Below are 25662 nucleotides of genomic sequence, written 5' to 3' on the forward strand. Positions count from 1 at the left end.
CTCTGCCAAATACTCCCTCACAAGCTGTAAACTTCCACCCGCTGTCCCCCAAGAGCAAATAGCACGGGAAATATTCTCTTCCTGATGCCGACGCTTTATCGAAGACCTAGACTCACGACAACTCCGTGGCCGAAAGGTTTTAAGGGTACAAAGGGGTAACACCAACAAAGAGACCCAACTAGAAATGTCATCAGGCTTAGAGATCACCTTATCAAGAGCACCTTTCAAAACCCGAGAAAACCCCAAACGACACTTGGGAGGGATAGACTTAACCGTGCGAAACCCCTTAGAGAACAAACGATCAAGGAGAGCCACGTCAAAACCATCGTTATGATCACGCACCGAACCATCCTCAATACAAAGTCGAGTAGGAGAAGAGGGGGCTAGTGGCTTGGTAAAATTATGAAGTACAAAACGAATAACACCATTTCCCTCATCGGGGGGAGGCACATCTGGGCCCCTACCATGACGGCACTTAGCACGTACCGTGTGTGTTTTGTAGCAAACACCACATAACCAAATCCCCATACGCCTAAAGGTAACATCAGCCTCAGTATAAACACCTAAATTAGAAGTAAGAGAATGTCGAGTGATATCCCGCGCATCGATACCACAATGACGATCACTAAGATGCTTGATAAGAGAACTTCTAACAAGCCCATTTCCACTCCCATTTTGACAACCACTAAGACCCACAAAGGGACAATGAAACTTCACAGCGGCATGTGACATAGCTACACACAACCTTTAGTTGTAGTGCATAGCTAAAAAGACAGATGCAAAAACCTCATACACCGTAATATAATTAAAACCATGAAGTCAAGATAAAACTCATTGGAGACATTTAACAAACACCTTGTGGGCATCCCAAAAATATTATTATTATCTCTGCTCTGCACAGCTCTCATCCATGAAAATGAAAATGAACGATATTTTCTGTGTGAAATATGCAATAAAAATCAATGCAGTAGCCATCTATCATATAATCCAATCCCATCCCATCAAACACGCTTATAATGTATGGATATACTTAATAGACACAACTCTACTGAGAGACCGTTTAGTTATATATTATTATTATTATTATTATTATTAATGTAGATTTTAATTGTGATAACCTTATTAAATACTATATCTATCTCATTATAAGTGTCTAATTACTTTTCACACACAATTTTAAAAAATATCATTAACTTCATTCTCCACCAGTGATAACCTTATTATTATTATTATTATTATTATTATTATTATTATTATTATTATTTTATTATTATTATTATTATTTTATTATTATTATTATTATTATTATTATTACTTTACTATTTTTTACATGCTATTAGTAGACCGAATTTTGGTCGTTTAGTTTTAATGGATCGTCGTTTTAAGTTTACGTTCACACTATAAACGGCCCCTCAACTTCCGCTCAAACTACACAAAGACCTCTCAACTTTACACTTTTTCAGAGTAGAAAGTGTAAATATATAATTTTATTAAAATAAAAGAAATTTACTCCACCCGAATTTATAACGGGCCCTATCTTCTCGCTCGGTGCGAGTTAAATTTTTCCGAGACCACCGTTCAACTCGATATAATTTTACGAACACAACGCGACTCACTATACACGAAACGGACACCGTTAAAAAAACTAAATATTTCGGGCTATATTACATACACGTCCAACAAACAACCGAACCTACTAGATATATTAGGTACCAAACAACATATATCCAAATTCTACCGCGCGTCGAATACAACCATAGCAACGCGCGGTCGAAATTTTTTCTATTTAGTAGCTAATATTACTCTCTTTCATCAATTAATTTTTGTGATTAGACAAAACTACCCTTGGTATTCAGCTTGATGCCAATGATATCCACTGCATCATTAGTAACACTTGATGAAGATAAGCAAAGCATTCCACAACTACTACGCTACACTTTACTTCAATAACTCACCAGTAACTTCACCCTTATTCGCATGGAACACTATCATTTTAACGATACTCAAAAAGCCCAACGCCAGCCGAATCAATCAAACCCCATTGTCTGCTTAAAAGAGCTACTGTTTAAACCTGATAAAGTAGCGTAATCTGTTGTCAATTCCTGTTAATTGATGATTCTCATTGTTGACAGCTGCTGGATCGGTGCATTCGACGCTTTTTTATTCTTGTTGATATTTTCAATATTGAACATGCAGGTCATGTGTTGATGAGTGAATGAGAGGTGTGGTTTCTTGAGTTCCATGATTACGGCTTTTATCTTACTTTGTAAGCATTGCTAAAACATGTATATTATTGAATATATTAAGCAGTTGATTATAGTTCGGTTCTTTCTTACTATTTCAACAACTTTTGGTCGGAGGAGTTATTGGTGCTCCAAGTTCTGTAACTTTGGTTGGCCTGCTTTATGCTTGTATGCGTATGGTTAGAACAAAAATGGGGAGTCGATATATATGTACATTGTAATTACGAATGATATCGAAATTGGACATCTCTCTAGCCATAACGCTCATTGAGATGCATGCAACGTGTGGGTACATAGAAAAAGTTGATAATCTTTAACTCAATGAATTATAGAAATTTGTAGTCTTGGACGATCATGATTCATGTGCTAGCAGAAAATGTAATATCTAATGAAAAGGTAGATCTAGGTTTGACACCGAACTCCATTTCAATTTCTGGAACTTTTTCTACGTGTACTCATTTGGGTCTTGTTGAAATGGGTCAGAAGTGATACATGATCAGATGGTTAAGTATTACAACATCCAGCCAACAATGGAAGATTACGGATGCTTGAATGATTAAAAAGCTGGGATGATTGAAGAAGCATATGATGTTATTCAAAACATGCCAAACAAACCTAACACAATAATGTTAAGGTGCTTCATTAGTGCCTAAAAGAACCATCGAAGTGAGGTTACTTTTGATGATGATCTGGTTAAGCTTCTGCTAAAAATTGGGTCAGATCTTGAGGCAAATAAAGTCTCATCTTCAACTGTCATGTACTTACAATAATTAATTGTTCATAATTTGGTTTCGAAATTTTTCTTCACATCCTTGAATAAGATCGTGTTAGCTGCTCGTAATCATGTTTTATGGGGATAGATATTAGATCATACGTGATGAATCTATTTCGAGAGACCAAAACATTCAATCACATACATTACATAAAAGGTATACTGAAACGAGTTAACTTAATACATTGATTCCTGATCAAACTCATTATTTCCTCATAATAGTTGTCTGAAAAACAAATTATGTTATATTCTCCATCTGTTATTATTTCCTGATCAAACTCATTATTTCCTCTTTACATGCATTATCAATTTAACCTCAAAAGAGGGGTTTTAAAGTTGTTTTAATGATTGAAACCAAAATAAACAAATGCAATAAACTTTGAATTGAACCAATAAATGCGCCTATATCAAGTCAGAATGCTATACATCTCTCATTATTTATTAAAGTATAATAACAAAAAAAAAAATGAATCATATTATACAAATATGTAGTGTTTGTAGACAGATAATGTGACTGTACCACTGCTAGTGATCATCGACAAAGCTGTGTGCAAAGGCCTCGTATCTGAGATGTGTTTGGATTCGTCAACAAGTAGGTCCCGTTTTTACCACTATCAGAGCATGTTAATGTGTACTGATTACCCGTTTGCTCAGACTGCATTACCATCATTCCGTTAGTCCCAATTCAACCTTGTAAAATGCAAATTTTAAAAAATTGGTAATACGAGTTTGGTAACTTACCATGCAAGTTACCGGATCTGTGTTACAGCTCCACTTTGAAGTAGGTACACAACTCATGTAGTGACACCAAGAACAATGATCGTTCAAGTTGACTCCACGTAGAAGTGAGACAAGCCCGACAATCATCCTGTTGAGAAAACGGGTCAAGTATGCATAATAAAAGATCAGCAAAAATGTGAATAGATCAAATTGGCCGAAAGTCAACAAAAGTACGATTTTTTACCCAGTAACAACGATAATGAGTGAGAGGAGCCACAGGGCACGCTGATATGTCTTGTACTTAGGCTTAGGTCCAGCACTAGAATAAGTCGAAGTGTATCTTTGGTTAACCCATCCAAACTGGGGACGCATTAAGAAAACAAACCCGAGGAGAAATCCAGAAGAGAACCCGCCAAGATGAGCAAAATTATCGACATGTGGCAGAATCCCGACAGCCAGATTTATAACGATAATGATCACAAGGGTAAATAGTGCTGCCATCTTCAACATAGTTAGGTAAACATTAGAAAAACAGATCACCAACTTGGATTAATTGTCCAAATGTAGTTGTTGATATATGAGAATACTATATAAATTACCTTGTTAGCGTATATAGTCCAATTAGTTATAAGTTCAGAAAGCATTCCACCCAACAACCCAAAGACTGCACCAGAAGCACCAACTGATATGTTGGATTGAAGGAAGAGTGCAGATAACAAACTACCACCGAATCCCGAGATGATATATAGCAATCCAATGCGTACTGTAACAAATACGATAGAAATTAAGATGGTATGCATAATCTAACCATAGGTTTCGGAACGAAGAGCAGACATGTTTGCTTATTCAACAAAGTGGCAACATTTTATCTTTGAAATGTAACACTTCACCGTATGATGCTTGTTTTCAAAATCTATTCACATATGCATCAAGAAACCATATAGCAAATCAGTTGTACTTTTTACTGCTATTTGGTTATAGTCAACAATTTTGATAGAGATTAGACAAAAATGATATAACAGGATTTTGAAATGTATTATGTTGATTCAGGTTCTCCTTAATAAAAAGATTACTTCAACAAGGTAATCAGCATCAGTTACTTCAAGATTTTACCTTCAAAGTATGGCAAAGGGGATTTCATCCTTTAAGATATGAGTGGAATTTCAAGGTGTTTTAGGTATTTTATAGATCTTAATGAGATGTATTTTTCTCTACGCGTACAAGAAAATCGGCTATTTATGTCCCGGGACTTTAAGTAGGATGCATGCACATTGATAAAGTAACAACTTAAAGTTGCAGTCGATGTACTTACTGAACCCAAATTCTTGCTCAAGTCGAATGCCAATAACTAAGAGACTTAACATGTTTGCCAATAAATGGAAAAGTCCACCGTGCAACCAAATGCAAGTAATTAAGCGCCAACCCTGGTGATCATGAACCACTTTACTCACATCCAACGCCCCCATCTTCTCTAGCCTAAAAAAAAGCAAGCCGTACAAATTTCATTTATTTTTCAAGATAATGCAGCACCATATTTAGTTACCATTATAAGAACGTAAGACAACTATTTAAACAAAGCTACTAAACATAAACATTCGTTTTAAGATGATTGTCTATCATATAATATCCTAGTAACTATAACTAAACCAATAAAATCTATCATAAATATCTTATTAATGATGTGTCTATGAATGTAAGAACCCATAAATATACAAAGTAATACACCTACAGACCCCTAAAAAGTTTTTAGCAGTCTATTGATTTTGATTTATTCTTCAAATAAGCAACAAATATATGATGATGATAGATGTGTGGGGTATGAGGGAGGTGAGACGTAGACAATCCTTCCTCTATCCTTGAATAAAGAGAAGTCATTTCTCCACCCCGAGTGAAACACTCACTCTACAAGAGTGAAGAGAGTCCTCCCTCTCTCGATTCGACGGATAAAGAGATTGCTTCCAAGCGGCAACTACGATTTAAAATTAACATCAATTACGATCCAAATCAATACCTAGCAATACATGTCAGTTATAATCTTCTTCTACACCTAACAAAACAGAAATTTTCAATTATGTCAACAAATTAGTCCCAATTCTAGCAGTCTACAAAAATAGACTAAAAATAGCAATACATGTCAACTGTAGTCATCTGCTAGACCTAAAAAGAGACTTGTCAATTGCATCTACAATTAAGATCAAATTTTCAGTCTCTAGCAGTCCATATATTTAAAGTAACAATTAGCAATACACATGTCACCTAAAGTCTTCTGCTAGACCTAATAAAACCTAATTTCTGAGCTACACATAAATACTACAAACATTAAACCACAATCATGATCAAATTCAGTATAAATCAACACATAAATATGAAATTAAAAATAGAAAGAATATAAGATTTACGCAGAAGATGAAGGTCCAAGAAGTGGATTCTCTTTAAACGGCTGAAAAGATAACCTTCCTAAAAAGTTAGCGATACAGGAAACTGAATTTTTAGGGCAATCATTTACATACATAGTGATTATAAACAGTACGGTATCTACTATTACAAAACTAGGAATCAACCACGGAAACCACTTCTTAAAATGCTTGATTTCACGAAACGGTGAAGGTGTTTGACTTTGATTTCTGGCTGCCGTCGCCGGCCAAAGTGCCGTTGACGGTGACGGTGACGGTGACGGAGATGATTCTACTTCAACTGGATGGATGATGTTTCCACCGCCAATACCGCGTCTTGAATTGACCTTGATTTGAATCTCTGGTCGGTGAGGTTCCGCCATTACGCCGGAATTAAGGGATGCCGGAAATCTGAAAGTTATTATGGATGAATTTGCGAGTTTACTTATATGCAATTAAGTTTTACTTAACCACTCGATGTTTGAGATATGTTTATATTTGAACCCTATCGTTTATGATATATCATTTTATACATCTGTGTTGTTTTTATATGTATTATATTTTGACATAGTAACCTTATTTGATTACTAATCCATCGTATGCGTAATATGTGCATAAATTTTATATTAAGCGCATCATATTGATCACTTAAAGTTACATGTCATATGAGCGCATCTTAAAATTGTACATCATATATGCGTAATAAGAGGATTGTGCATCACTTGAAAGCTATGTGCATACATAAATCATACATTAAGATCCATCATTTGAAGGTTGTGGAACCTCGAATAATTATAATTCAGACTACAGACTCTCTGTCACACTTTAAGTGACGTGAGATTATAAAGAGATGGTAAATGAGATCATGGCGGTTGGTCATTTCCTCTGACGAATGATTAGTGGAACAACACCGTAAGGTCCTTCAAACACCAAAATAACCCTAACCCAATTACACTCAAGCCGCGATTCTCTTAACTGGTGAGTTTTGGCTTGATCAATCACTATTAGTTATATATCACAAATAAATAAAAAAACTAGAACATAAAAGTATGTAAGAACATTTTAGTTTTTTTTTTTCAATTCGTAAGCTCTACTTTTTTCATAAACTAGTTATGAGAAGCTAATATTTTATGAGTTTATGATATTAACGAGCTCTACTTTTTATGACTGGAGCTTATTAAAATTATAAGCTCAGACTCTTATAAGTTTTCATAAGCTCCAAGAAGTTGGTGCGTCAAACACACCATATAAAAGTCAAATTAAGACCAACAGACTTATAAACTAGCAGTAATCAAGGAACCTTTCAACCAAATAGGTTTAGCTTCAAAACCCGCCATGTGCATATTCGTGGATAAGTTCATGAGTTTGTCGTTCAAAAAAAATAAAAGTTAGATTAATTTACCCTTTCTACATATAATAAGATAAATATATCTTAAATTAAATTTACTAATGATTTTTTAATTTATTTTTCTCAAATTAATTATTATGACTTCATGCAAAAGAATTCATTGTGTAATAAACTGAAAACATGTAGGGTGATTTTAGTTAATCTACGTCAACATTGAGGGGTAGAAATTAAAGGAGAATTAAGACAAAAACGTGTCCAGTTTAGTCAAATAAACCGGGTCACCAAACTACCATATGGAGTACGTAGTAGTGGACCCTCAGGTAGATACAGCTGAACCAACCACTATTTTATTTATAATTTATTTATACTTACTACCTTTACTTTGGTGAAACTATTGTTTTGGTCCTTGATTAATTTTTCTTTTCACAATAAATAAATAAATAATAAATAATAATAATAATAATATAATATAATAAAGATATAAGATATGACCAATGATATACGGAGTATAAAATACTGAATTGATTAAGTTAACAATTTGTAATCGTCGACACAGTCATAGACACCAATAGTGGACAAAATAGATTTGTAGCAGGTGAGTTAAACCCGTGTCAATGGCTTTCGGATAACACCTATTCTCTCCGTCTTAATTATACTCCCTCTTTCCTTAAAAATATACTACGTATTTCTTAAAATTTTTATTGAATTTAATATATGTTTAGTTTTACCTTTGTATTCAAAAGTGTGGATACTGATTTAGAAATAAATATTGAGAGTAATAAATAAGAGAATATTAATGAGTTAATGATATTTAATAGTTATGTTTTGCAACTGAACAATTACTTTGATACATATATAAAATGGTAGACTTTTTTGCTGTGTTGATTCCTGTATTATACTCAATATTGCTAACAACGTTTTTTGAATTTTTTTTGCTTTTAGAATCTTTTGTTTTTCAAAAATTTTCAATGAGCATCCCTCCGTCAACTTGACGTTAATAAAATCCGTTAACCCTTGACATATACATTGCATGTGATAGTAGATTCATCCTTTTACTCTTCATCTTTTTCACTAAAAAGGAGGGACCACTGACGCAAAAATCTTATAATGTATAAACTTTGTGTCCGAAAATGTTCTTGTTGTACAACATCTGCACCTCATCTCATCTGTTCTTCGTCCCAAACACTGATTGTGCTCAAATCGTCTAAATCTGAAACTTGCTCTACTTGTTCTTCTCCAAAATTAGAAACCATTATTTTTTAAAATTACAAACCCTACTCACTGTACACACTGCACTTTAATTAATAGCATACATCTAATTCACAAATTTAATTTCAATTTATTATCAAAACTGAGATGCGTATATATGTATATTTTGAACCCATTTTGAAATGACGAGGGAACATCAATTATGTAAAATCAGTAAACATGGTAACTTGTTCATGATTTCCATGAGATAATCTGATAAGCAGGCTACCAGAACTCATTACCTAATGGCGTTTTTCGACACTCATTGTTTATGCGCGTTTTTGACCATCATTTTCGACGCGCGATTTTTTTCGCACGTCTATTGAGACGCATTTTTTGAGGCGTATTTTCAACGCACGAGTTCGGGGTGCGTGTTCGGATGAGATACATCAATAAATACAAACAAGAACAATTTTAGTAGCCTGACCCGGGTCTTGACCCGACCCGATCCGGTTCTCAACCCAACCCGTTCGACCCAATTTTAATTCTGACCCGTTTCGACTCAAACCCATTTGATCTTTGACCCAACCCAACCCATCTCGACCCGTTTGCCAGGCACCTACGAGTGCTGGTTCTGATGGGCTTATTCGTTCGGTGCTTTCAGGTCCTGGACCAGCTGACACTTTCACCATTGATGGACGTAAAAGTCTATCACCAATTCTAAATCCCTCGCGAAATTTTTGAATTACCACACCATCATTAAATTCACTCGACTCTTCCCGCAGGATTGCTTCATGCAGCTTTTACAATGAAAAAGTCAAATGTCAAACTAATTTTACATATGCATTAGTATGATCTGTATTGTTACAAAAATGTTGTAGAATTTGAAAGTGAAATTACCAATGGAGCAAACGGTTGTCCAGTTGTCTCCACAGGAACAACACCAAGCACAATTAAAATCTCCACAAATTGCTTATATATCCCCTGATAACTGTTATTAATTTTATCTTCTTTCTCAGTGTCCGCTTTTATCGCAGCTTTAGCACGTTCGTAGTTATCTAAAACTGGCAACAAACTCTCAACAACTTCACCTTGTGCATTTGCAACCAACGAGATACGCTCCCGTTCTGTCGTCTTTCTGAAATTGTCAAAGTCAGTACTTATCCTAAGAATTCGATATTTTGCACTCGAAAGTTCATCAGACAGTGCTGCTAGCTGTCTTTCTAATACTAATTTTTCATCCATAACTGATTTTAAATGAGTTTCGATTTCAGATATTTTTGACGCGTTATTATCTGCCAAGGCCTCTTTGTACGAATGCAGTGATACTAAAATAGATGCAGGTGATTCTTCCACTTTGGCTCCATCATCCTCGATCGAATAGTGCCTTCAGTATCTTCCGCTATTGATATATCAGTGAGCAAGATAAAGTATGTCTGCCACTATTAATATGTGATAACATAATAAAATTCTGTTAAACAAATTCATAGACAGTAGCAAACTTAAAATCAAATGCGCGTGTTTAGTTGGATCAACATCGAACATTGAAGAGATACATAGTGGTCTTAACAATATACATACACAATGAAAAGTGTCGTTGTATTAGAGCAGTCGCGACTATGGGCAGTGCCTAGTCTTTCATACACCCAGAATATCGACACGATACAGTATTTATAGAAAACTAAGAAACAACACTAACAAACACAACATCAAAAACGTGCTCCTAAGGAAAATAAAAAAATAAAAAAAAGGATAAAAAAGACAAAATGTCTCTACACTACGCTTCTGACCCGAAGAATAATTTGTTAGAAAGGAGCAGAGGTGGTTCTTCGGAGCTGGTATTTGGGTTTGGGTGGTGGTGCGCTTGGCAATACTTTTCCTACATCCTGCAAATAGAAACTAAAATAATTAGCAAAACAGGAGAGCACGAAATTAGCATTTAAAGTGGATGATTAAAAATATAATTAAGGAAAAAAAAAAAAAAAGATAAAAAGATCACTTATCAGTACTAACGTTCATTTAACTAAAGCCAAAACCATATGCATAAAGTTGTTCCTTATTTATTTCCACTTGTCTTTTTATATCTATGTTTCCAGCTGTAAATCGATAAAATTCAGAGCAAGAAAATATGATGATTTACATACATAGTCGACCAGCACTACAGTCCTCGCAGGCTTACACAAGCATGATAACAAATCGCATGCAAAAAAGCAAACGTTTTCTCAACCAGATGCTTACACAAACAACATAAAAGAAAGACCCTGATATAATCTCATAGTTACAACAAAAATCGTATATAACGGTATAGAGAGCATGGTTTCATTTTTGAATAAAAGGATACGACTTTCACGAATAAGAATCAAGAGTTACATAGATTCTTGAGAGATTTATAATCACGGTATTAGACTTTTAGCATCTTTTGTTAGTTTATTTGATCGCTTATGTCTAAAGACACACGAGACATATTGATGCACGTCATAAGTGCATTTATGTGTTTTTATAAGCGATTTGTGTGTGTTCATATATATATACTAATTAGTTAACAGCATTGCTGATTTTGTTTCTCGAAAAATTAATCACAAGCTTACGTGAATTCTATTTCACCATACTAACCTTAAGCTAATAAAAGTTTTGCCTAGCCGATCAGCTAAATAATATTTTGAAGTTCTCTATTTATGCCAGTAATATGTTATTAACAACTCATCATTTCAACTTTAGTTCAATATAGTTTTACCTGTAATAATAGGTATTCAGGGGATTCAAAAAACATTTATTTACGAGACTTCTTAAGTTTGAGAGTTCGATCTATGATCATTAAATTTATGGAAAATTCAAAACAGTTCTTTAATTCCAATATGTTTAATAATTCAAATGATAAATTCCTTTGTATCGTCATACATTTATCTTCGTGCACCCCAGAACAACTGTCTTACTATAAGCTTTAACCTACATGTAATTTTTTGCTAACAAAGTCTATTATAACTTATTTCGTAAAAAAATAAAAAACAAAAAAGAAAAATTGAATAACACGCTTACCTTCTGTCTCTTAAGTCTTTCGTTTTCCTCTTCCAGACGCGAAATTTTGTTCTCCAATTCCTGCGTGTAAGCCTGTTCAACCACAAAAAAGTCTATTACACCTTATATATTTAATAAAAAATCAAAATTAGCATTCGTAAAATATACCTGTTTTCTAGCTCGAGAGCGTGCAGCCGACTCTCTATTTTTAATCATTCTCTTTTGTCTCCTTTCAACACTCTTCTCAATCACATCTCCAGACGCAACTCTTTTTCGTCCAGGCGTATGTGTATCCGATAGATTATGCATCAAACTCGATGGCGACATTGTCATTTGCGTTTCGGGATAACCAATCTCCATCATCGCATTCGCACCAATCGACAAAGATTGTTGACCCGGATGATGACTTGTCATATACACATGTTGCTGCTGAATCGGTGCTACCTGATATTGCACCCACTGCGTTTGTTGCGGAACTATACTTTGTTGATTCGATACATTCGAATCGGCATTTTTCGAACCTAGAGACGTCCCACCCTCAACAATCCCGGCCTTGACCAAAAAATCTTCTAAAGTCATCTCACCTAAAGTCGGTTGTCTCTCTCGACCACCCGTATCTTCAACGTCATTATTTTTACTTTTAGTACCCATTCCGTTACCGTTCGTTTTATGACCTAGTTGAATATCTTGCCACACTTCATCGACGGTCCGTTTTCTTAAATCTTGAGAAAGAGCAATGCTCGACGGTTGAGCCAATGGACCCGAACCAGGTGGGCCATGGTGAGACTCAACATTCATAGTATTTTCAGCAGTCCAAACACTTTTCAAAAGCTCATCAAGATTCATACTAGTTAAAGGTTTTCCAAGATCCCCAAATTGAGTTTGAACCTCATCTAAAGTTAGGTTATACAATGAACCTTGTCTACCCAAATTACCAGCTTTAGGCAATTGGGGTTCACTATTACCACCACCATTTGATCCCATTACTCACTAACAATCAATTTCTTTCTTAAATTCAAAAACCCAAATCATAAAACAGAAAAAGATCAAAACTTTGAAAACCCCCTTTTGTTAATATCGATAAATACAACTGTTTCACTTATAAAAACAGCAAATTCAATACAGTTGAATCTATATCTATGTCTATGTATACAGATGATGATAAAGGGGATTCTAAATTGTAATTACAGGTTCATGATTCGCACTAAAGAAATGGTAATTTGGGTAAATAGAACTTACCGGAAACAAAAAAACCCTGATTTTATTCCATGCAGCTTCAGCAGCAAACTCTTTAACAACGTTGGTTGGTTAATGAAAAATCATTAAAAGATAATAAATTTTTTAATGGAATCAGTATTTCGTATTATAAGAGCGTATATGAATTATAGTATTATTTGGGTTAAGAAGCATGAACCCAACATAAACGAAACATATGCCACATTCTAGAATCTAGATTCTAGTACTCTCGAACAAAGTAAATGATGAAGAAGAATTTGGGTGGGTTATTTAATATTCATATTTACTTAATTATTTGGAGTATTTGTTACTCCGTTTATATTAATGATGAAACATTGATTTCTTTTCAAAAAAAGTTAGGCCCGTTTAGTTAACGGAACCAATGAAATTTCGGTAAAATTGGAATTGAATTTACACAAGACTCGTGTCTAAATTTAATTCTAATTCCATCAAAATATCATTGAATTTCAAGAGACAAACGGGACATTTTAAAACATGAACTTTCAAACCAATCATACCAATATAGAAACGAAAAGTCGACTCTCCTAACCGAACTAAACACCACGAAATCTAACAAAAGTGAGCCGAGACTAAACCTACTAAACACATACAACAAATAACCACTAAACTAGGGGCTAACAAGCAACCATATAACTAGTACAAAAACAAGAAAAGCAGAATAGCAAAGCAATAAAAATACGAATCATCAAAACAAAATAACAAATCTATGAAATTAGGGATATCTATTGTATTAGTTACTTTCAAAAATAGATAATAATAATAATAATAATAATAATAATAATAATAATAATAATAATAATAATAATAATAATAATAATAATAATAATAATAGTATTGTAAAAGAAAATATACTCTTATACTCCGTATATGTTAGACAAAAAAAGTAAAGGTTAAATTAGTAAAGTTAATAAAAAAAGACAGTGTAATAGTTGTTAATTATTGTTGTTATATTGTTATTACAAAATACTTATTACGGAGTATTAATAAGTTATTATAAACTTATAAGATATATGTTTTAAGATTGTTAAATTTTAACTCGCGTTGTTGACATGTGTTTATTTGCTTCAGTTTTGTCTTGTTTCCCTCCATTTACTTGGTGTTTTTCGTGTTATTCGTTCTATATCTTGTTGAAGTACCACTTAATAAATTCAGACGCGTTGTGATCACTTCTTAGTAGTTACATGTCCTTCTTCAGTAGATTAATACATTCTTTGATCTAATTTTATCTTGGGTCGGAGTTTTTACTCTTGAGGTCTCAAGTGGATTTTGCTTTTAACGTTTCGGGTCCTTAGTTGCCGGAGTTATTTAGTATTTGGGTTCCTCTTGTTGTATGCCTTTTGAACAGTCGTTCGACCTTACTCGTTTATTTGTGTGTAGGTGTTCGGTAGGGTGAACGATTAGAGTTTACAAGGATTTTTGTAGTTTAGGTTCAAATTCCGGCTTCATCAAATTGTCATGAGGTGTCGATCTTTTTTCATATGAAGCTCGTGGTTCAAGAAGTGTGAAGAAGGGGAATATAGATGTTTCGATGGGTGGTGTTGTATTTGTGACTGATTTCAAGTTTGTCATGATTTCGTTCAATAGATAGGTTGGCCAGGTAGGTAGTTTATATTGTATGATCTATTTAATACCAGTTAAGAGTCCGTATCACATGTAATCATTTGAATCGTTGCATCTATATTTGAATTCCAATTTTTTCGAGAAAAAATTGTCACAAAATAGTATACTTTTCAAAACGACATACAACCACAACAACATAACCATTTTACACAGACAATATCATAAACTATCCAGATGTTCAGATGTTTTCACAAGACTTCTTTTATAAAAGCAACAAACTTGAGCAACAGTTTTAGTAGCAGTTAGTATCATAACTCGCTAGTCCCTGCAACTCTGGCCCTTCAAGACGAGGATTGTTCTCAAAGCTGCAAAACACAAACGTCATTTCGTCAAAAAATATAACAACAATAAACAGTCAAACATATATGCTTTAACCGCACTTTATCTCCACTGAAACTCACTACTCAAAAAATAACATCCCAACAAAAATGTTTTAGACATAAATAGTAATGTAAAGGAAACGTGAAGATAAGAAAGCCTTACTTGTTCAAAGGGATGTGCTCAAACGGGCCGCTGGTAGGAATTGTTCCGCAGAGGTTATTGTTCGATACGTCCCTGAACAAAACATGCAAACACTAATCAATATTGGCCATGCTTGTAAAAGTCACGGTTCAAGAACGAGTCGGTCGGAACCTTGGAAGAACAAGTCGAGACGGGAACGAGTCAGGCGTTGACCAACGTTGACTTTTTAAAAAATAAAAAACTAAACATATATGCATCACTACACAAACATGGACATACCACACAAAATATCAAACATAGATATACTACACAAAATATACTTTTAAAAAATATAAAAATTTTGACCTAACTTTGACCAAGTCAGACCCGGCTCGGCCCGACTTTGACCAATTTGACCAGACTTTTTAGCGTTGACCGGATTTTAAGGCATTTTTGGCGAGTCGGGACGGGCTAGTGACTAGTCCCCAAACCGATGCGTCGGCCGACTTTGACAACAGTGATATTGGTTTATTACATTTTGTACCGAACAAATCAATAAGGAATGAGTACGTACACGACTTTCAGGCTTGGAATACCAGTGAGTTCCCTTGGTATTTTTCCAGTTAGACGGTTATCATTAAGACGCCTACATATGGTTAACGAGTAATTAGTAAATTTTTTATCAAAATAAGAGCTACTGATATTGGCGTAAATAGCTAAACTTACAAGAACACTAAAGATTTCAAATTTCCAAGTGTAGATGGAATATTGCCAGTGAGATTGTTGTTGTAGAGATCCAAGCTTATGAGGCTCTTCAAGTTACTGATCTCGGCAGGAATAGTACCTTGAATGGAATTTTTGTAAAGCTCCCTGCATCAATAAATGTACATCATAGATCATGGATGTTCAATGTACGCTTGTAGCAGAAAATATATACAATATAAACTACCAAGCTTTAAAAATGAGTGACTCACAAGTATTGTAGATGTTCAAGTTTTCCAAGTTCAGGTACTAGATAACCAGACAACTTTGAATTTCCAAGATCCCTGTAAAGTGAAGAATATAACATAAATAGTTTCATAACCTTTGGTTGAAAACCAACAGTTTGTAAGATCAACAATGACATTGAACCAGAATCATATCCGTGAACTTTAATAATCTTCTTAACCTATAAGATCTAAAATTATAACAGTTGGTTGGACTTAAACATCAAAAAAGGATACACGAGTAAGAAACAGCCAACATCAACAATGGATATGAGATGAAAATGTGAATTTTAGGTATACCTGGGTCAAGTTGGGTCTGTTTGGGTAATGGGCCGAAACAGTTTTGGGTTTTAATGGGTCATGGGTAAAACGGGTAAAAATTTTAAACGGGTCCAAATGGGTCAGGTTGGGTTAGTTTGGGTAACAGGTCAAAATAAGTAATGGGTCAAATGGTCAGGTTGGGTTAGATTGGGTAACAGGTCAAAATAAGTAATGGGTCAAATAGGTCCAAACGGGTCATTTACTTTTACACTTGATTTTTTACATTTATTATATTGTTTATTATTTATTATTATTTATCATTTATATTTACTATTATATATCTTTAAGAAAATATTAATATACATAATAATTGATATGATCATTAATGCTTTCATAAATGATTGACGGATGAAACTTGTTATGCTCGACCTATTTTACCCATTTACAAGACCCATTAGACCTATCTCTATTTATTGAGCTTTAAGAATAGATACCCATTTGACCCGTTCTTTTATATTTTGTATAAGAACCAATAGGTTGGAGAAAAACTCATTGGACCTTTTTTTAAGTTTTGGTCTACATTGTCGAGCCAAATTTTTTCCTAGACCCAATTGACCCGAAAGCTTGACCCATTTGACCCAAATTTGAGAGTATGTGTCTCAATTGCCAGGTATAATTTTACGTAACATTCAGAGACTCAGAGACATAACTATTAATTATTAACTACAGCAATTTACAAATATATTTGTACCAATTTCTAGACATGCAAACAGTACAAATCAAACTTAGATAAATCATAACTAATGCTTGCTACTTGTGCAGCTGAATAGAGGAGTTGACATGTTTCTTCAACAACTGCCCCATGACCCACCCACTAACAAAACTTAGGTAAAGCAAGAATCTTGCTATACAAACAAAGATCACACATTAGGTATGAACCCACATCAAACAATCACAAAAAAATAACCTCTTTCATTATAACTGATTTGAAAGTAGAAAGCTTTCAAATTTATACTATAAGATAGTGAGTGGAATTTGGATAAGCCAATACGTCTACTTTAACGGACTATGAACTTTTATTAAATTGGGCTTTTGGTCTAAATAAGACACAAGTTATTATATTTATTTCTGTAATTTAAGTTAAGAGGATGATTGAAATGAAAAATTAGGTTAAATAAAAACAGACATAAAGAAATAAATAAGGGGAGAACAAATTGGAGTGTAAAAATTAGAGCTTACAGGCGAGTAACATGGTTATCCTGATTACAGGTGACGTGGAACCAAGTACACGGGTTCACAAGATTCGGATCCCAGCTCTCAAGTACTTTTTCCGGGTCGTTTAAGCTCCGGCGAAGCGCGTAAAGCGCGTTTCCTTCTGAATTTCCGGTGACCACCGTCGTCGTCGATATAAAAACTGCTGCTGCTGCTGCTACTAATAAGATTGCAAACCTATACAGCCCCATGAATGATGATATGGTGATACTAGATTACTAGACTAGTTCGATTGAATTTAAACAATTGTTATTGTTATTTTTATTAGTAGAAAAAGGCGTTGAATTTGTGAATTGGGGGTGGTGGAGTCAATGATGGAATATGTTTGAGTGGAGTTGGGGGATGGATTTTGATTTTTGACCCCCAACAAATGCAAATGAAAATGGAGCAATTAGTAGACTTTTTATAAGTCGGAGACTATTGACCTTTTCTATTTTTTTTTTTTTTTTTTTTTCCTTTAACCAACAATACATCTAACATGAATTTATACACAAATAATGCTAGAATTAAATTCTCAGTTTATAAAACAAGCATGAAAGAATGAGCTAATATGTTTTGCCCGGTTTATAAACGTATAAGCTAATATGCAAATGAGAATTAAATTCTTATAAATTCTCAATTTATTTGAATTATACTCTATACATTTAAATATTAAATTTCAAAAATTATTAGTGTAAATTAGTTAAGAAATCATAAACATAAACATAAACGTTAAATTTAACATAATATTGTTCATTTTTGTTGAAAATTTCTGAAGTTTTAGTTTGAATTCTTGTTAAAATATTGACTGATTTTGACTTTAACCGACTTTGATTACCAAATTCGGTTTTGACCATTTCATCGACATAGACCGATTAATAAAACGGATTTTAAAAATCGGAACGGATTGCTCTTAAAAAAAGTGAGTAATCAGGAATTAATGCGCGAGTTCTCTAGTTTTTTACAACAGTGCGTATATGCTTATGCATTTTATCAACTTAATCTACAAGTGTTGTTATCTTTTAAACATGTGCATTTTCTAGCGAGTTACGGAGTACTATGTTTGTATTCGAAACATATGACCATGGTGATGTCTAGTTTCAAAATTTCCGACTGTAACTATTTACAATGATACACAAACAGATAGAATTGTTGGTGACGTTATATACCTTCAATCCTATTCACTCTCTGCACACATGTACAAGAGAATAACATTTTAAGCTGCAAAATATTCTCATTAGCATTTTCACTATATAAACATAAAGACCTTGCAAAATCAAATACACAACGCAATCAGTATCTCCTCTCTTCAAAACACATTAATTCTTGTGCGTTCGCTTTACCAATTTGACACGATGAACAAAATATGCCAAAACAAAATAGTAAAATCTCATCAGAGGTCATAGTTTCAGGGTTATCAATTAACAACCAACTCTGATGTTAACACTTTGATAAAGTGACCCAAGTTGTGAGTTCCATTTCTCCACAGCAGTGTATTTCTTTATTCCCTTTGACCTGCCACCAATGAAATTCAAAATTTGCACAATTGTAATTATAAATCATAAATAAGAGCACCAATTAAACAACATATTTAGTTTTTGTAAGATAAAATTTAACCTGTCACCAAACTCCAACAGCCTGTTAACTTGATCGATATGGCCTTGAACTCGGTTGTCCAAAATCAGTGACACCAACAACTGTTCCACATCAGCCTCTGGCACATTAAGCTCCTGCAACACAACAGTGTATAAGTATAGTGTGTGTGAATACTCCAATAAGAAAAAAAACATTACCTTTGAAATGAAGGGAATTGCGATTCTTGTGTACGGCTTAATCAGCTTGAGTAATACTTGAGTTCTTATGTTTTTCAAAAGATCTTCAATATAGTTTCTGATGAAGGGATCATCCATGATGGTTCTTCTGTTACTCTGCAACAAATCGCTTTTTTAAACTGCAATCATGTGAAAGAAACAATTAGAGAGAGTTAATCGTCACTTAATGTACCTTAAGAATCTTCTCAAATTCCAAGATCTCATTCCGCTGATATGCTGCAATCAAGTTTGTCATTGCCAAAATTTCTGGATCATTTTTGTACCTGCACATCACGTTTTAAATCAGAAAGACTATACACTGATTATAAAACTGAACGGGGGAAAATTGATCAAGTTTGTCACGTACGGCTTTGCCTCCTGCCCGTCAAATGGATTGACTTCAGATTGCATAAGCATGTTGGCCAGTACCAAGTATCTGTAACATATATATGTTAAATTATGTGCATAGCATTTGTAGAGAAGTAATGATATATAAACAGGTTAATTTAATGCCACACAGGATTTATCTTTGAATTGACAAATCTGCCCCCTCCCAACTTTTTTTTAACTTGTGTAATATCTCTCAGAACATGTATAGTACCATACTCTCCCATATACCAATCCCACAGAGAGATAAAGAATGAAAGCCTGAAAGAGCGTAGGTCATGTTCTGTATTTCAACAACTAAAATAAGTTTGTGAGCGGTATATATAATTGTCAATATATATGAAGTGCCTGTGTAAATATGAAAGAGAGATAATATAGAAAAATAAAGAGATACAAGCATACTTGAGACACTGGATTCTTCGTTGATTCCCAGCTTCATCATAGTTTTTAAAAGCTTCAAAAAAGTCAGTAGCTGCCTCGGCCCATTGACGCTCTGCCATATGCATTTTGCCACCACACTCGTGTATTATACCCATTATCCTTGGATGAGGAATTGCTGATTTTATGGTGAGCGCCTTTTGGTACAGTTGCTATTAACAATTAACAATATATATACAAAAAGTGTTAACTGACAACAATTAATAACAGATGTACTAGAATTTTAGATCGATATACAAAATAAACATGATGTGAAACACACATTTATGCTTATGTAAGATTAACCATTTATATAACACAGAGGTCAGAAACAGAAATAAAACTATATTAAACTAAGGATGTGAAGAGGGACATTATTCACAATACACTATCATCACATGCAAGAATCAAGTAAAAAAAACTAATCTTTCACTAGCATTTGCAGCATATAACATTTAGAGAATGTAACATTAGAGGGGCAATTCAAAAATCTCACCTTGAGTTTTTTGTTATTTTTTGTTTCCGTGTACATTTGAATCTCAATTGCATACACTTCTAACAACTGAGTTCCTTTCTTTTGATCGTCAGTCCCATCAGCTCGTTGACAAGACTTGTGAAGTTCCTTCAAAATCTGATATATAAAAACAATTTTAGGGTAAATTTACAGAATCAAAGTCCCAAAACAGTGTTTATACTTGTTTTCAAGTGCATACCTTATTCATTCTACTATACTCTCCCATGTCAAACCAGATCTTGCAAAGCTTAAGATTTGTCTTGAACCACAATCTCTACACATCAGTACCAAACGACATATTAATTATTAATTCGCTTTTATAGGACTCATAAAAGATTAGTTAAGCTCTGTCTTAAAAATAGAATGTGATTACCTCATTTTTAGCTTCTTCAAGTGCTTTCAAAGTGGTCTGATAAAAGTCTTGTAAAAGACTGAAGTTCTGACTAGCAGACCCAGATACAAAATCCATGATATTGTTTATACACTTTTCGCTATAATTTCGAGTCACGGCAGACTTAATGTATGTTAACATTTCCCTATAAGCATCTGTCATCTCCTTATACCTCCCTAAACGATGATAAAGCTTCACAGTCTGTTTAAGCGCTTTAAATCCCCTGTTAAACACAGCACATTAATCTTCATTGACTTTCTAACCAATTGCTTAAAAAATGGCACATTCATAATAACTTAATGAGAGAATGATGAAAAAAATCAGCTATGAACAAATTACTACAACAAGTGGTCTGGTCCACGGTAGCCATTTTAATGAAAATGAAATTAGAGGGAAACTGAAAAGAGATATAACAGTTATGCACAACTACAGAATCTTCCTTAATTGTAGCATAAAATAATAAATCTCGATGCATATTTAAAAAAGTAACATATTTATATAATCTGGCAAGATAAGTAAATTCAAAAAAGGAAAGAAAAAAAAAACTAGCAGTTCAGCTTATTTCATTCATTGACTACTTGTTAATGTAACAATTCACATACAATTTAATATTAATACTTACCATTCTGCTTTCTCTGGCTCCATCTGAACCACCTCAGCAAAACCACTAAGAGCACCCTCGGGGTCAGTCTCAATCAAACCTGTCAACGATAAGGCATGGCATACCAATCAACTGACTCGCAAATAACTATACAAGATAAGTCATATATGTCATTAAAAGAACCAGAAATAGGTATGACAACCATATAGATTTATGGAAGAAAATCATACTATATAGAAAAGTTATGAAAAAAGGTTCATCAGCTGTTTGACAAGATCACAGGCATAATTACAACTGAAAAATGCACAAGGTAGACAAAGAGGAAAAGAGAAACGTATTAAACAGGGTCTCATTTTCCTCCTTCGAGTAGAGGAGAAAGAAGTTTAAAAAACATATACAAAGAGACATAAGATATAATCTAGGCATCTTAAGGTATTTGAAATCTCGCAGCGCACTTTCATCCTTATCATAATATGCAGCCCCTTCACTAAGGGACAAACTAAGTGCACCAACCATATGATTGTAATTTAATATTATAGCATCTGGTTAATACCACATTCATAATACGAAGTATAAAGAATTCTTTTGTATTTGTCTGTAGAGCTCTCAAAATTGAAAACGGATCAGTCGACCTGGTCTACGAATCTTCCTGCTTAATTTTTAATAACTAGAAAATAAGTTGTTGACATCTTTACATGTTATAGTTCATGGTAGCGTGTGTAATCTTGTTCATAGTAAAAAAAATAGGACTTTACTTACAGCATACCCTTATGCCTTCAATCACATTCATCATCATGAACTACGAAACTTCATTTGTATTTATCTACTGTATACTTCTCAAACCGCTAGATAATACTTTTATTTACAAGTCACTACGAAGTCAATAACTCTTGGCATCTTTGTATTTGTTCCAACCAGATGATCATTTCCTATCATTCTATACTCTCCTGGAGTTCTAACCCAATCCCTAAGTTAAAAATGTTTACATAGAAGTAGTACAAGTAACGTACAATATATCATTTTTGACAATGATTGTCTCTATTTACAATTACTCATGTACCTAAATATTCCAATACAATATATCTTCTATAGTTCTAATCTATATTTCTGTAGTTCTAATCTATATGAAGGCTCATACTCGCATCTACAAATTTTGTCACGATTAAATGTTGAAAGAAATAACCCACCATGATATCATAGATAACAAGATGCAAAATTCATGCAAGACTTGTTGCGATAACATGAGAGACGACATGGAAAATAAGGGAACATCACGGACTTGCATTCCTTTAATGTCATTACTAAAAGTAACATGATTAATAATATTCTGCCGAAAACATAATCTATATTCGTAAAACATTTATGTTTTTAGCCATGCAGCATGTTTAAAAGGCTTTTACTTTGCGTAGGAGTCAGTAAAAATGATTATTACCCTTGTGGATAACTTATTAATAAATGTGGTACGCATTGATTACATATGAGTAACCTTACCTCGAGACTTTCAACCAAAATGGTGCATTTGTTTTTACTGAAATAGCATATGTTTTTTAAAACTCTACTTTGTCAAAACTACTATTCTGTATTTAGATTGCTCCTATCCATCTATAATTAAACGTTACCTTAAACTACTATATAAACAAAATCGATTAAGGGTGTCAACATACACGCAAGGGAGTTTTTTCCACTTTGGCCTCAAAAGTTTGGTTCAACAAAGTTCTTGTTTTTGTTTTGAAAATGTGAAATCATACCAAACACAAATAAAGCGTAGAAGTTCTAAGTAAATGATAGCTGAACTAAGGAAATTTAGATGTGGGGTGAAACTATAAGAAAATATAAAGCAGCATTATATAAATGCAATAGCAATTATAGCCATAGTCATATACATTTCTAAAAACAAAAAGTTTTTATCCGAAACTAGTAAAAATAGACCAATATTGAACCAAAAAGAAATTATTTTTCCTAAAATACAATAAAAACCAGAAAATAACAAAATCATAACATGTGTGCAATCATCCCTCACTCTCATATCGATTTCGAACTACTTTTAAGTACTAATTATATCTAAGCAGACTACATAACATCCATTATCCAAAATATTACTTTAATGACTAAAGATAAGTAACTATACTGCTATACAGCAGTCCATCTACATCCCAAGGTTATATTAAACAACAACAACAACTACTATACCATGTTTTCACCACCAATAACTAACATTCTGATTTTTATAAATAATAAATATTATAAAATAATAAAAAAAGAAGGGATTGTATACCTTTAGAATTATAATATTGATTTTCAATATCAACATCTTGATCTTCAGGTTCTTCGTCGGAATACTCAAATCCATAATCTTCCATGTCTGCATCTAAATCAAATCCATAATCTTCTATTAATTGAGAAAGAAACGCACGTGCATAAACACGTGTTCGTACTAATTGAGTGTGTTTTTGGGTGATAGTAAAAAGGGCAATTAAGTAACTGAAATTGAAACGCTAGTTAACAAATTAGTGATGATGAATCACACCTGAACCCATGCTTGATTGATAATTGATTGACGACGATATGAAACGACGACGATTAGTGATGATGAATCACACCTGAACCCACACACCAGCGAAGCGGGCCGACCGAATACTTGTTACCTAATATACAAACATTATGAATAGTAACTAAGGTGATTTTCAACTTTTCACTTTTTTTTCTTTTTAATTTTATCTATATTTCATTCTACCAACAAAGTACTCCACACTTTTTAAAAAAATCAAATCGACCCCCAAACAGGGGGTAAAGTGTCAAATAATTATTTTCATAAAAAATATTAAATAAACTCCACTCAAATATTCAACGGATCATATCTTCTCGCTCGCAACGAGTTAAATTTTTCCGACACCATCGTTAAACTTGAAATAATTTTAGAAACACAATGTCACTAGCTATACGCAAAACAGACGCTTTTTTAAAAATGCTAAACATTTGGGGTACTTTTCATATACGTTGATTTTGCGTTAAATTTTTAAAAGTCGCCAATTCCATAGCGAAACGCGGAGATGCACATATATTGTTAATTTAAAATAACATTTAAATCTTTCACGGGTTATACCTTTTAGTTCGACTCGAGTTGCGCTTCAACGACATCATCGTTAGTCACGAAATAATTTTACAAACTAAACGCAATAAAATATATTGAAAACCGAACCCCCAGCGCGAAGCGAGGGTTCGAAAACTAGTTATAAACAAACTCTTACAAAATGATATGACACAACTTTGTAAATCAATCATACGGAGTACAATTTTATTCTTTCACTTATTAATCTATCCTAATATAATTGGTATACCTATATCTAATACATAATTTTTTTTTCCCGAAAAGCAAAAATTATATGAAAAATTGAAAAGAATTACAAGTAATGGGCCGGTTCATTATTGAGAATCGCCCAACCAGATATCCACCCTACTAACAGGACAAAAATCACGAAACAGTGTTGAGATCGCAGCTCAACTGCGTACAACAACGATAAATACAGACTCGGGTCGGTTGCTAGCTCTTCGTTATTAGAATGTAAATATGGTCCAGCTGTGATGCCCCGTACTAAATCATCATGTACGGACCATCAACAACAGGATCATTACAAGGTTAAGTACTATATGCGATTTCAAAAAGAGTTTGCATTCATAATAAAAGTGACGTCATAACCAACGTCGAATGTTTTACATCAAAAGTATGCTTCGCTAAGTAGAAGCAATTAATAAGTGTATGTGACCCCAATGGTCGTTACAATCATCGTTTCAAAAGTACTAAAGTTTGAATGCAAAAGTAAGCGTTCATGCAGTGACATCTCTAAAGCAGCGGGTGTCTACAGCAAGACTAGTATAACAGCGGAAGCAACCTTAAGCACCTGAGAAAAACATGCTTAAAAACGTCAACACAAAGGTTGGTGAGCTATAGTTTAAGTATAACAGTAATGTAAGGTAAACCACGAGATTTCAGTGCTACAAAGAGCGTTTCAAAACAGTAATCCAATCAGTATGTTTAAGTATATGCT

The 25662-nt window shown here is 33.7% G+C and overlaps 5 protein-coding genes across 10 annotated transcripts; all 5 read right to left on the minus strand.

Moving 5' to 3' along the window:
• Positions 1-3414: 3414 nt before the first annotated feature.
• On the minus strand, positions 3415-6539 carry LOC139851741 (RHOMBOID-like protein 1). The gene is made up of 6 exons (XM_071840900.1): positions 6135-6539; positions 5048-5211; positions 4335-4498; positions 3980-4236; positions 3757-3883; positions 3415-3670 (listed from the first exon to the last, which is right to left on the minus strand). Exons 1-6 carry the CDS (start codon positions 6509-6511, stop codon positions 3548-3550), a joined length of 1212 nt encoding a protein of 403 aa, XP_071697001.1. The 5' UTR covers positions 6512-6539; the 3' UTR covers positions 3415-3547.
• Positions 6540-9113: 2574 nt separating this feature from the next.
• Positions 9114-10053, minus strand: LOC139853953 (uncharacterized; the record flags this gene model as incomplete). The annotated part of the gene is made up of 2 exons (XM_071843289.1): positions 9114-9464; positions 9565-10053. Coding segments are annotated over 2 exons (840 nt in total), but the record flags the coding sequence as incomplete, so codon positions are not given.
• On the minus strand, positions 9980-13185 carry LOC139852147 (ABSCISIC ACID-INSENSITIVE 5-like protein 2). 4 transcript variants are annotated; one of them, XM_071841376.1, is made up of 4 exons: positions 11848-13185; positions 11701-11772; positions 10455-10550; positions 9980-10066 (listed from the first exon to the last, which is right to left on the minus strand). In XM_071841376.1, exons 1-3 carry the CDS (start codon positions 12661-12663, stop codon positions 10470-10472), a joined length of 969 nt encoding a protein of 322 aa, XP_071697477.1. In that variant the 5' UTR covers positions 12664-13185; the 3' UTR covers positions 9980-10066; positions 10455-10469. The 4 variants fall into 4 exon arrangements, 3 of the variants coding, with proteins under 3 accessions (XP_071697477.1, XP_071697476.1, XP_071697475.1); XR_011760941.1 differs by lacking the exon at positions 9980-10066 and adding an exon at positions 10678-10760 and having other exon boundaries at positions 10308-10550; XM_071841375.1 differs by lacking the exon at positions 9980-10066 and having other exon boundaries at positions 10308-10550; positions 11848-12687; positions 12919-13185.
• Positions 13186-14658: 1473 nt separating this feature from the next.
• LOC139851919 (leucine-rich repeat protein 1-like) lies at positions 14659-17876 on the minus strand. Its single transcript, XM_071841122.1, has 6 exons — positions 17484-17876; positions 15972-16043; positions 15724-15867; positions 15572-15643; positions 15040-15111; positions 14659-14861 (listed from the first exon to the last, which is right to left on the minus strand). The coding sequence occupies exons 1-6, from the start codon at positions 17705-17707 to the stop codon at positions 14789-14791; spliced, it is 657 nt and encodes a 218-aa protein (XP_071697223.1). The 5' UTR covers positions 17708-17876; the 3' UTR covers positions 14659-14788.
• A 768-nt stretch (positions 17877-18644) lies between these two features.
• On the minus strand, positions 18645-24187 carry LOC139851981 (COP9 signalosome complex subunit 2-like). 3 transcript variants are annotated; one of them, XM_071841186.1, is made up of 12 exons: positions 24144-24187; positions 23892-23978; positions 21638-21716; positions 20998-21238; positions 20824-20898; positions 20607-20741; positions 20096-20283; positions 19674-19742; positions 19500-19590; positions 19289-19423; positions 19113-19225; positions 18645-19010 (listed from the first exon to the last, which is right to left on the minus strand). In XM_071841186.1, the coding sequence occupies exons 1-12, from the start codon at positions 24151-24153 to the stop codon at positions 18917-18919; spliced, it is 1317 nt and encodes a 438-aa protein (XP_071697287.1). In that variant the 5' UTR covers positions 24154-24187; the 3' UTR covers positions 18645-18916. The 3 variants fall into 3 exon arrangements, with proteins under 3 accessions (XP_071697287.1, XP_071697286.1, XP_071697289.1); XM_071841185.1 differs by having other exon boundaries at positions 23892-23984; XM_071841188.1 differs by lacking the exons at positions 23892-23978; positions 24144-24187 and having other exon boundaries at positions 18646-19010; positions 21618-21716.
• Positions 24188-25662: the final 1475 nt, after the last annotated feature.

The sequence above is a fragment of the Rutidosis leptorrhynchoides genome, chromosome 6 (assembly GCF_046630445.1).
Source record: "Rutidosis leptorrhynchoides isolate AG116_Rl617_1_P2 chromosome 6, CSIRO_AGI_Rlap_v1, whole genome shotgun sequence".
Taxonomy (NCBI): Eukaryota; Viridiplantae; Streptophyta; class Magnoliopsida; order Asterales; family Asteraceae; genus Rutidosis; species Rutidosis leptorrhynchoides.

Excerpts from the sequence above, each read along its gene's own strand:
- LOC139852147 (XM_071841376.1), bottom strand. The coding sequence starts at position 12,663 with ATGGGATCAAATGGTGGTGGTAATAGTGAACCCCAATTGCCTAAAGCT. Across the intron at positions 11,773-11,847 it reads GCTCTCGAGCTAGAAAACAG|GCTTACACGCAGGAATTGGA; the intron begins GTATATTTTACG and ends GTGGTTGAACAG. Across the intron at positions 10,551-11,700 it reads AAAGACTTAAGAGACAGAAG|GATGTAGGAAAAGTATTGCC; the intron begins GTAAGCGTGTTA and ends TTCTATTTGCAG.
- LOC139851981 (XM_071841185.1), bottom strand. Across the intron at positions 19,226-19,288 it reads CAATTCCCTTCATTTCAAAG|GAGCTTAATGTGCCAGAGGC; the intron begins GTAATGTTTTTT and ends GTTGTGTTGCAG. Across the intron at positions 19,011-19,112 it reads CTGTTGGAGTTTGGTGACAG|GTCAAAGGGAATAAAGAAAT; the intron begins GTTAAATTTTAT and ends CATTGGTGGCAG.
- LOC139851919 (XM_071841122.1), bottom strand. The coding sequence starts at position 17,707 with ATGGGGCTGTATAGGTTTGCAATCTTATTAGTAGCAGCAGCAGCAGCA. Across the intron at positions 15,644-15,723 it reads TTGAAATCTTTAGTGTTCTT|GCGTCTTAATGATAACCGTC; the intron begins GTAAGTTTAGCT and ends AACCATATGTAG. Across the intron at positions 14,862-15,039 it reads GAGCACATCCCTTTGAACAA|CTTTGAGAACAATCCTCGTC; the intron begins GTAAGGCTTTCT and ends TGTGTTTTGCAG.
- LOC139851741 (XM_071840900.1), bottom strand. The coding sequence starts at position 6,511 with ATGGCGGAACCTCACCGACCAGAGATTCAAATCAAGGTCAATTCAAGA. Across the intron at positions 4,237-4,334 it reads GGACTATATACGCTAACAAG|ATGGCAGCACTATTTACCCT; the intron begins GTAATTTATATA and ends ACTATGTTGAAG. Across the intron at positions 3,671-3,756 it reads CAGATCCGGTAACTTGCATG|TCTGAGCAAACGGGTAATCA; the intron begins GTAAGTTACCAA and ends ATGGTAATGCAG.